At 44.6% G+C, this 12,074-nt stretch overlaps 1 protein-coding gene across 1 annotated transcript in view; it reads left to right on the top strand.

Annotated features, from left to right (window-relative positions):
• LOC141114200 (plasma kallikrein-like) overlaps positions 1-12,074 on the top strand; it is a 228,882-nt gene that overhangs the window by 91,726 nt on the left and 125,082 nt on the right. The window contains exon 9 of the mRNA XM_073607743.1: positions 11,170-11,329. Within this exon, the coding sequence (XP_073463844.1) occupies positions 11,170-11,329 (160 nt within the window). The remainder of the gene's footprint in view (positions 1-11,169; positions 11,330-12,074) is intronic.

Here is a 12,074-nt window from a genome sequence, read left to right on the forward strand (position 1 = left end):
GAGCCGTACGAGAGGTCTCCCTCTACACGTCAGGCTCACCTTCAAGGTACGTGACAACTGCAACCCATCACAGATACTCTAGGAATGAGCCCTCCTGTAAAATATTGCATCAAAAATTGTAATTACACGCCCCTGTTAAACAGGGGCTGAAAAATTGGGCCTTAGCCACTGGTGGCGGCACCCAGAACCAAAAATATTCTTACAAGCTATCAGCATGATCATTGAGGAGGAAGAGGCACTGGTGCTGGTGGCACAACACTGCAACCCCTCACAGATACTCTAGTTGGAGAGCAGGAACAAGCCCTGCTGCAAAGTATTGCATCAAAAATTGTAATTACATGCCCCTGTTAAACAGGGGCTGGAAAATTGGGCCTTAGGCACTGGTGCTGGTGCCACAACAATGCAACCCCTCACAGATACTCTAGTTGGAGCACAGGAACAAGCCCTACTGAAAAGTATTGCATCAAAAATTGTAATTACATGCCCCTGTTAAACAGGGGCTGAAAAATTGGGCCTTAGCCACTGGTGGCAGCACCCAGAACCAAAAATATCCTTACAAGCTATCAGCATGATCATTGAGGAGAAAGAGACACTGGTGCTGGTGCCACGACACTGCAACCCCTCACAGATACTCTAGTTGGAGTGCAGGAACAAGCCCTGCTGCAAAGTATTGCATCAAAAATTGTAATTACACGCCCCTGTTAAACAGGGGCTGAAAAACTGGGCCTTAGGCACTGGTGCTGGTGCCACAACACTGCAACCCCTCACAGATACTCTAGTTGGAGCGCAGGAACAAGCCCTGCTGCAAAGTATTGCATCAAAAATTGTAATTACACGCCCCTGTTAAACAGGGGCTGAAAAATTGGGCCTTAGGCACTGGTGCTGGTGCCACAACACTGCAACCCCTCAACAAATACTCTATTTGAGTGCAGTAACGAACCCTCCTTGCAAAAATTTGCACCAAAAATTGCAATTACACGTCCCTGTTAAACAGGGGCTGAAAAATTGGGCTTTAACCACTGGTGGCGGCGCCCAGAACCAAAGATATTCTTACAATATATCAGCATGATCATTGAGGAGGAAGAGAATAGTCACTCAGCATAACAGGATAGTCACTCAGCATCAGCATAGGCAGTCTTGAAGGGATCTGTTTAAAAAAAAATGATTCGGTTACATCAGCATCAGGTGCTTGGTAGCTGGTGGTGATCCAAGACTGATTCATTTTTATGAAGGTCAGTCGATCGACCGAGTCGGTAGGACAGGCGCACCCTATGATCAGTTATAAAACCTCCAGCAGCACTGAATGTGCGTTCCAAAAGCACGCTGGATGCAGGACAGGCCAGTAGCTCAATTGCATACTGTGCAAGCTCTGGCCAGTGATCCATCCTCAAGACCCAGTAACCCAGAGGATTTTTGGTGGGAAAGGTGTCCAAGTCAGATCTTGCCCCTAGGTATTCCTGCACCATGTAAAACAGACGCTGGTGATGGTTGCTGGAACCGATCATACCTTGGGGCTGCGAACTAAAAAAATTGTCTGAACGCATCGGTCAGACGGCCACCTTCTCCACCGCTCCTTCTTTGACTGACCGAAGCCTAAGCAACACGTTGTCCAGAAACAGAAGTTTGTAACCTCCCAATCTCTGGGAACGCGTTGCACAGACCTTTCTGCAAGGCCTCCCGAAGATGTTTCATCCTCTGCTCCCTCTGCGATGGCAAGATAAGGTCCGCAACCTTACCCTTGTAACGTGGATCAAGGAGGGTTGCCAGCCAGTATTGATCCCTCTCCTTGATACCACGAATACAAGAATCATTCCGCAGGCTTTGCAGGATCAGGGAGGCCATGCAGCTTAAGTTTACTGAGGCATTCGGTCCTGAGTCCTCTGGGTCACTAAGGACGACATGATCCGCAGCCACCTCCTCCCAGCCACGTACAAGTCCATGGGTTTCTTGGGCCTGTAAATGATCCCTTAAAGACTGCTGCTGATGCTGAGTGCTAGGCTCCACCTCCATGCTGACACAATCCTCCTCTTCCTCCTCCTCCTTCTCCGCCTCCTCCTCCTCTTCCTGTGTGATCGGCGGGCACGCAGGAACACTGTCTGGATAAAGGAGGTCTTGAGAGCTATGGAAGTCCTCCTCTTACTGCCTCTGTTCTGCCTCAAGTGCCCTGTCCATTATTCCACGCAGTGTGTGCTCCAACAGGTGGACAAGGGGGACAGTGTCACTGATGCATGCACTGTCACTGCCCACCATCCTCGTGCCCTCCTCAAATGGTGACAGGACAGTGCATGCATCCCTGATCATGGCCCACTGGTGTGGGGAAAAAAAACAAGCTCCCCTGACCCTGTCTTGGTGCCATAGTCGCACAGGTACTCATTGATAGCTCTCTGCTGCATGTGCAGCCACTACAGTATGGCCAACCTTGAGTTCCACCTGGTGGGCATGTCACAGATTAGGCGGTTCTTGGGCAGGTTAAATTCCTTTTGGAGGTCTGCCAGCCGAGCACTTGCATTATATGACCTGCGGAAATGCACGCAGACTTTCCTGGCCTGCCTCAGGACATCCTGTAAGCCCCGGTACCTGCCCAAGAACCGCTGCACCACCAAGTTATGGACGTGAGCCAAACAGGGCACATGGGTCAGTTGTCCCTGTCGGAGGGTGGAGAGGAGGTTGGTGCCATTGTCGCAAACCACCATACCTGCCTTAAGCTGGTGTGGCGTCAACCACCTTTGAACCTGCCCCTGCAGAGCTGACAGAATCTCTGCCTCAGTGTGGCTCCTGTCCCCCAAGCACATCAGCTCAAGCACCGCATGGCATCTTTTGGCCTGCGTGCTTGCGTAGCCCCTTGAATGCCTACGGAGCACCGCTGGTTCTGAAGTCAAATCACAGGAAGAGGCCATGGAGGAAGAAGAAGAGGAGGGGGTGGAGGAGAGAGGTGTGGCAAAATCACCACTAGTAGTATTTTGGAGGCGTGGTGGCAGAACAACCTCCAACACTACTGCACCTTGTCCTGCATCCTTCCCAGCTGCCAGAAGAGTCACCCAGTGCACGGTGAAAGATAGGTAACGTCCCTGTCCATGCCTGTTGGACCATGAGTCAGCGGTAATATGCATCTTACCACTGACCGCCCTGTCCACGAGGCCAAAACATTGCCTTCCACATGCCGGTAGAGAGCCGGAATTGCCTTCCGTGAGAAAAAGTGGCGTTTGGGAACCTGCCACTGAGGAACTGCACATTCCACAAACTCACGGAAGGGGGCAGAGTCTACCAACTGAAAAGACAGCAGTTGAAGTGCTAGCAAATTAGCCAAGCTAGCATTCAACCGCTGGGCATGTGGATGGCTAGGAGCGAACTTCTTTCGGTGGTGCAGCAGCTGGGGCAGGGAAATTTGCCTGGTACAATCTGACGTTGGTGTACCGATAGCAGATTGCCCCCAAGTACTTGGCTGTGACATACCTAATTCTACACCTTCATTCCTCTCAGTGCAGGTCTCAGAGAGGACTGAAGGTATAGTGGGGTTGGAGATCCCAGCTGATGAGGAGCAAGGAGAGGTCCTCTTTGTTCTTTGGTGTGGGTCTTTTAGGTATGCTTGCCAATGAACTGCATGGCAGGTCAACATATGTCTGGTCAAGCATGTGGTGCCTAAGATGTTTTGGCACAAGAGATACGCTTGAGACATATGTTGCAAATAGCAGCGGTGGGATCTGATGCACTTGTCTCAAAAAAGTCCCACACCAAAGAACTTTTGGAATAACGCGCAGAGACAGCAGTGCCCTGCACATGCGGAGCTCTGCGGTGTGATGCAGTCAGTGTGCTGCCCTTAGGCTGGCCCCTGGAGGGCATCCTGCCTCGTAGGCTGGCCCCTGGAGGGCATCCTTCTCCTCCTCTCTCCTATCAGGCACCCACGAGGAGTCAGTGACCTCATCATCCCATCCCTCCTCATTACTGGAGCAAAGCTGGCAGTATGCTGCAGCTGGGGGAACATGACTGCCAGATTGCTGTCCTTCTTGGGCACCCCCTCTCTCTGGGCTCACGTTACTACCTTCCTCTAGCTGGGTACCGTCATCGGAGCCTTCAAAATGCTGGGCATCCTCATGTACCCAACACTGTGGTCAAACAGTTCGGGGGACTCCTCAGGAGGACATGGTGGGGCTTATGCCCTGTACACACGGTCGGATTTTCCGATGGAAAATGTGTGATAGGACCTTGTTGTCAGAAATTCTGACCGTGTGTAGGCTCCATCACACATTCTCCATCGGATTTTCCGACACACAAAGTTTGAGAGCAGGATATAAAATTTTCCGACAACAAAATCCGTTGTCGGAAATTCCGATCGTGTGTACACAAATCCGACGGACAAAGTGCCACGCATGCTCAGAATAAATAAAGAGATGAAAGCTATTGGCTACTGCCCGGTTTATAGTCCCAACGTACGTGTTTTACGTCACCGCGTTTAGAACGATCGGATTTTCCAACAACTTTGTGTGACCGTGTGTATGCAAGACAAGTTTGAGCCAACATCCGTCGGAAAAAATCCTAGGATTTCATTGTCGGAATGTCCGAACAAAGTCCGACCGTGTGTACAGGGCATAAGGAAGAAGTGACTGATGCCATTGAGCAGAGGGAAGAGGCTGCGTTGGCAGCTGCTTCCCCAGACAAAGTACCCTGAGCCTGGGTGAGAGAGGATGAGGAGGATGGGGACGGCTTGGTCATCCACTCTACCAAGTCTTCCGCATGTTGCGGCTCAAAATGGCCAGCTGCCGAAAAAAAGGACAAGCGTGTCCCACGGCCACGTGCTGATGAGGATGCACCATGTCCACGACCAACACTGTTGCCTCTAGACACAGAGCCTGCTTGCCCTCTTTTATTGGCTTGTGACTGTCTGCCTCTCCTTGTTGGCCTTTCAGATATACTAATGGCCTGCAGTGAGATGTAGCTGCACAAAGCTGGGATGTATATATGTATACTGATACTGCAGCTAGCAGAATCAACTGCCTGCCTTTAGTATTATTAGTATGAGAACATCAGCAATTGTCTCCAGGTAGCTTTAGGTGCACACTGTGCAAAGGACACAGTGCACTAACTGTAAATACTGTAGCTGCCTGCCTGTGGTATTAATAGGATCAGAAGAACACCACTAATTTTCTTCAGCTAGCTTTAGGTGCACACTGTGCAGAGGACACAGTGCACTAACTGTAAATACTGTAGCTGCCTGCCTGTGGTATTAATAGGAGCAGAACAACAGCAATTGTCTCCAGGTAGCTTTAGGTGCACACTGTGCAGAGGACGCACTACACTAACTGTAAATACTGTAGCTGCCTGCCTGTGGTATTAATAGGAGCAGAACAACAGCAATTGTCTCCAGGTAACTTTAGGTGCACAGTGTGCAGGGGACGCACTAAACTAAATTGTGAATACTGCAGCTGCCTGCGGTACTGTACTAATAGGATCAGAAGAACACCACTAATTTTCTTCAGGTAGCTTTAGGTGCACACTGTGCAGAGGACGCACTACACTTACTTTTAAATACTGCAGCTGCCTGCGGTACTGTACTAATAGGATCAGAAGAACACCACTAATTTTCTTCAGGTAGCTTTAGGTGCACACTGTGCAGAGGACGCACTACACTAACTTGTAAATACTACAGCTGCCTGTGGTATTGTACTAATAGAATCAGAAGAACACCACTAATTTTCTTCAGATAGCTTTAGGTGCACACTGTGCAGAGGACGCACTACACTAACTTGTAAATACTACAGCTGCCTGTGGTACTGTCCTAATAGTATCAGAAGAACACCACTAATTTTCTTCAGGTAGATTTAGGTGCACACTGTGCAGAGGATGCACTAAACTAAATTGTAAATACTGCAGCTGCCTGCGGTACTGTACTAATAGGATCAGAAGAACACCACTAATTTTCTTCAGGTAGCTTTAGGTGCACACTGTGCAGAGGATGCACTACACTAACTTGTAAATACTGCAGCTGCCTGCGGTACAGTACTAATAGGATCAGAAGAAGACCACTAATTTTCTTCAGGTAGCTTTAGGTGCACACTGTGGAAAGGACGCACTACACTAACTTGTAAATACTGCATGCAGCTGCCTGTGGTACTGTACTAATAGGATCAGAAGAACACTAATTTTCTTCAGGTAGCTTTAGGTGCATACTGTGCAGAGGACACACTACACTAACAGTAAATACTGTAGCTAATAGGACAAATAGGATCAGAAGAACACCAGCAATTTTCTTCAGGTAGCTGTAAATACTGTAAAAACACCTGCCTGCCTGTCAGTAGTAGGAAGAGAATAACAGGAACGGATCTAGCAAAACTGAATACAATATATATATATATATATATATATATATATACATATATATATATACATATATATATATATACATATACATATATATATATATATATATATATATATATATATATATATATATATATATATATATATACAACACCTAGGATGTATATATATATACACACAATACACTGTAAGTGCAGCTAACTGACTCGCCAGCCTACTCTATCTAACTTAAATCAAATGACACTGTCTCTCTGTCTATCTATCTCTCTCTCAATGCCAGAACACACTACACAGGGCCGCCGTGCAGGCGGCCTTATATAGTGTGGGGCGTGTACTAAACCCCCTGAGCCATAATTGGCCAAAGCCACCCTGGCTTTGGCCAAGTACGGCTCTCTGTACAGACGGCGCTGTGATTGGCCAAGCATGCTTGGCCAATCATCAGCCAGCAATGCACTGCCATGCCGCAGTGAATTATGGGCCGTGACACACCACTCGATTTTGCGCGAACGGCCCATATTGTTCGGAATTTGGCGAATGACCTAACAGGCAATGTTCGAGTCGAACATGCGTTTGATTCGAATACGAAGCTCATCCATAGTGACAACTCTTTGGATCTCATATTGAGAGTTGACAGCAACAGATTCCAAATGCAAATAGCACACTTGAAATGAACTCTGGACCTTTTATCTGCTCCTTGTAAATGGGATAATGAGGGAATAACACACACCTGGCCATGGAACAGCTGAGCAGCCAATTGTCCCATTACTTTTGGCCCCTTAAAAAGTGGGAGGCACATATACAAACTGTTGTAATTCCTACACCGTTCACCTGATTTGGATGTAAATACCCTCAAATTAAAGCTGAAAGTCTGCAGTTAAAGCACATCTTGTTTGTTTCATTTCAAATCCATTGTGGTGGTGTATAGAGCCAAAAAGATTAAAATTGTGTCGATGTCCCAATATTTATGGACCTGACTGCATCTCATTGCCACCTGCTCTCCAAACCCAACTACTCCATTCACTACCATTTACATGGTCTACAATGTTTATCTCTTATCTTGGATTAAACATTGAAGCTAACCCAAAAGAACTCTATGCAACAAATTACCCGCCTATGTTATCACAACTTAACAAACTCCTCACAAATTGGTCATACCTACCTAGGTAGAATTACAGTGATAAAAATGTCTATCCTTCCAAAAATCCTGTATCTTTTTCGGGTACTTCCCATAACGATCCCGTCACATTACTTAAGTATCTTACAACGTAAAACATTGCAATTTATTTGTGGCAAAACTAAACCCTGACTACCTAAACCCACATTATATTCTCCTAGAATTCGAGGAGGTCTTGGCGTACCAGACTTTACCAACTATCATTATGCAGCCCAACTGTCACAATTACCCAAATACCATGCTAAGGCAGGAAATATCTTTATGGGTAGCATTGGAGTCGGTCGACTGTGACCCTCTTTCCACTGCAAATCTTTTATGGCTAACTCCTACACAACGTCGCACAATTACAAACCCCATTACCAAACACAGCATATCCATTTGGGACAATTTAACAATCCAATTTGGTCTACAATCTAGACACAGCCCCCTCCTTTCCTTTCTCCATAACCCCTCATTCTACCCAGCCTGGTCCACCCTTAATTCCTTTTTAGCTTGGTCAAAGGCTGGATTAACCTGTGCCCACCATTTATACAAATCTACTAGCATCACACTATTCCCAACTCTATGTGAAACTCATGATCATCCAACCACAGAAACCTTTAGATATCTTCAAATTAAAATTTTTTTGACTAATAATGCACCCTCAGACTTGACATCCCCAGGTTTCACTATATTTGAACTAGCCTGCAAATCTGATCCACACAGATGTGGACTTATTTTCGACCTATATGCCCAACTGCTTTCACACATCACTTCTCCCCCCCCTACTTATACAAACAAATGGCAAACGGACTTTCATTTACAATCAGAAGATATAAATTGGATCCAAATCTGGCAAGCAACCAAATCTGCCTCACCAAATATAATAGCATGTGAAACCAACTATAAGGTACTCACCAGATGGTGCTTGGTCCCAGCCAAAATATCTAAATTCTCTTCACAATATCCTTCCCATTGCTTTCGAGGCTGCTCTGCTCTGGGAACACATGTACACATCTGGTGGGAATATAACATAGTCAGATCCTTTTGGTCGGAAGTGTTTAAAATTCTTTCCACAATGTTCAAAGGGTTATTACTACCTGATCCAACCACAGCACTCCTGAACAGCAAACCACATGCATTGTCTCACCGTCAGTTTAAACTTATGCTCTTCGTAACTACAGCGGCGAAACAAACCATATCGAAAGCTTGGAAATCTGATTCACTTTGTGTATTATCAGTCAAACACAGAGTTACTCAATCCATGATTCACGCAAAAACTGAAGCTATCTTTCTTGATTACGTACCAAATTTGAAGCCCTCTGGAGCACATGGATTGAACATTTCCTACCACCAGCTTTGATGACACATTATTACTGCCCTGAGGATATATCACATATAACTTATTATTTTACTCAAATTCATATTTAATTAACTAGACTAGTGACCCCCTCTGGAGACACTACCTACTCCTCACCCTCTCATCCCCCTACCGCTATACTTATTCAGTTTTCTCTTCCCTTATTAGTAGTTTATCCTATTTAAGTAAGGATTACTTGGGTTTATTTCCAGATAATGCCAAGCCATATTGCAGGAACTTGGCCCTGGAAAAACCTATTAACTTCTCCTAACTACCCTGTCTCATCTTTGACCCATTATTTCATAAAATTTTGATCTTTCTTAAACGATGATGTAATATTCTCAGTTACATTATCTTATCCTCCTATCTCGATTTTCTACGTTTGCCATACTAATAGCTGAAATCATAGCTCCTATTATAGAATTATAATTTTTAAAAGAAATATTGCTTTGTAAGATGCTCCTTATTTTATCTCTTATCTCATACTTTTCACCAGAGAAGCTTTACTATTACTTTATATTCTTATTGTATTGTATTATTACATATGATATTATTGTACGACCTTTGTTATATTTTGAAAACATAATAAAATATTTTAAAAGAGTAACAAAAAAATAATGAATAAAAAAATGGGCTGCCACGCCTTAAACCTAATAGCCAACTGCTGTGGACTCATTAAAAAACGCATTTACCACTAAGATAGACATCCCCCTTATTACAGTTCCAGTTCATGAAACAAAAATGGAAAGCATGGGACAATTGTCCCTCATAGGTAGGATCAACTTGGTAAAAATGAAATTGCTCCCTGCATTACTGTATATACTGAGACACCTCCCAGTCTGGCTTCCACAAAAGCCTTTTAGAGAATTCAACTCCTCTATAATGGCCTCTCTATGGGGCTCCTGCCGTCCTTGATTTGGTCTATGTGTACTTCACAGGGCCTGGACACAAGGAGGCTTAGCTTGCCCTGATTTATACTCCTACTTTTTTGCTGCCCTCCTTTCCCATGCCCATAACTGACTGATATCTGATGACACTAGAGGCTGCCTATCTGTCCTTGAGAAATCTACTGTGTTGTGGAGCAAATGCGCCACTGCCTATAACAACCTCCATGAGGTCAGTAATCTGAGCTGGGAATGTGGTGAATTCTGAACATCCGTGACTCGTAGACAACAATCCCCTTTTGCCCCCTTGTGGCTGAACCCCACACTCCCAAGATTATTTTCAATCCCTGAACCTGCCATCTGGGCTACGAAAGGGATTGAATATTTAAGTCATGTTTGTGATAAAGGACAACTGAAAACCTTTGAATACACTAAGGCTGGGTTCACACCTATGTGAATTGGATGTGGCTTAACCCTTTATCCAATATTTACAAGGCTTTGCTGTCTTCCATTCATGACGACTTGGACGCTTTACACTCAAGCTGGATGGGGAGGTTTGGGAGAAAATATGGGAATATCCAATGTAGCTAGTAACTGCCAGAGATTGATACAATTTAAAATCTTGTATAGGATATATGTCCCCCCCCCCCAGGACTTAAATAGAATATAAACTTCGGTCTCATCGGGCTGCTGGTGATGTATGGTTGACCCGGCTGACTATGCCCACGTGTTTTGGAATTGCCCCTTGATACAGACTTTCTGGGCTAACCTTTCACAATTTATTTTTAAGTTGACTACTATCCAATTCACATTGAGGATAGATATTCGCATACTGGGCCTGGTCAACACATTAGCTCCCACCTGAACGATTAGGACTCTCCTGGGTCCTCTTAGATTTTATGCAAGTAAAGCAATAATTTTTAAGTGGAAATCTCCTGTGGTCCCCACACTAGAGTACTGGAATGTCCTAGTCAACTCAACTATTCCACTCTATAAGTTTACATATACCTTTAGAGCTTGCCCAAAGAAATTTGCAAAGGTATGGGATGTCTGGCTTAACTCAGATTCTACCAACACCTCTTTGGAGGTATTGTCTCCTGACTAGGTACAGACAGGTTTAAGTACTACTGTGGATGCTACAAGCTTTGTAAAAGTGCTACTCCCATATTTCACTGTATGATGCATGAATGCCCCCCCCTTCCCCGAGCATACATATGTCAACATATATATCTCATTTGCCATGTTGTTGCACAACCAATGAGTGCAGTCAAGTCTGCCTATTTGTCTAAGATATCTTTATCCCACTACATGGCTGTGTATCATCTGTATACACAAAACAGGTTCTTTTAATCCAAAACTCTATAACGTTTACAAGCAGACTAAAAAGTAACAGTCCCATGGTTTTACTGCATTTTGACAAAAATACATTTTCATTTTAAATATTTTACTCTTTCTAGCTTGCCCATTGCCAGTTATTTCCAATGCAGACTTTGCCGGCACTGACCTCCATGTAGAAGTGGTCAATGGAGAAAAAGATTGTCAGCAACGTTGCACCAACAACATACGTTGTCAGTTCTTTACCTATAGACCGGTTCAGTCAGAGTGCAGCCAAAACAAGTAAGGAGTCATTTTTATATTAAAGTTGAATTCCCAGTAGATAATAAAGACACACATTATTTAAGCTATGTATTAATTAAAATCAGAGTGTCATTAAAACCACAACAGTAAAATCAGTCTGTATATGCAGTAAAGCATGCTTGTTATACTCACTGTGGAACCTAAGGGGTTAATCCTCTACATTCTGTAAAAAGGCTGTCTTATCCTGGCTTCTCTGATCCTCCCTTCCTGACTGCTAATCATTTCCTGATAACACAGAGTCTATAGAGTCAGGCTGCACATGCTTAGTTTGGTGTCTATTGCTAGAGAGGTTTTTTTTTCTAGGGTGGATGAAAAAGCACAGGGCCAAATTGTACTGTCCAGACAGAGGGTCAGGGTTCTTGCAGTGTCATAGCACAGTCAGAAAACTCCTCCTACAATCTTTAGCCAGTGCTTGGCTGGACACTGATAGAAGTCACAAGACTGCTCTAACTGCTGATGAAAAAGGTATTTAGCAGTTTATATTTACTAAAATAATTGCATTTACATATTCTGTGTACTGTGGGAGACCAGATTTTGTGAATGCAGGATCCTAGGTTTAGTAACACTTTAAAGGTGATTCATGAAGTAACTGAGTTTAACTCGGTATCAGCCGATATCAGCCTCTTGCAATCCTCATACAGGAGCAATCAGATGTGAAGAGAGTGCTGCAGGACTAGGAGCCAAACAAGTGTGTTTGATCAAAATGTGCTAAAAAGGCACATAC

Source organism: Aquarana catesbeiana, linkage group LG01, assembly GCF_042186555.1.
Source record: "Aquarana catesbeiana isolate 2022-GZ linkage group LG01, ASM4218655v1, whole genome shotgun sequence".
NCBI classification, from domain to species: domain Eukaryota; kingdom Metazoa; phylum Chordata; class Amphibia; order Anura; family Ranidae; genus Aquarana; species Aquarana catesbeiana.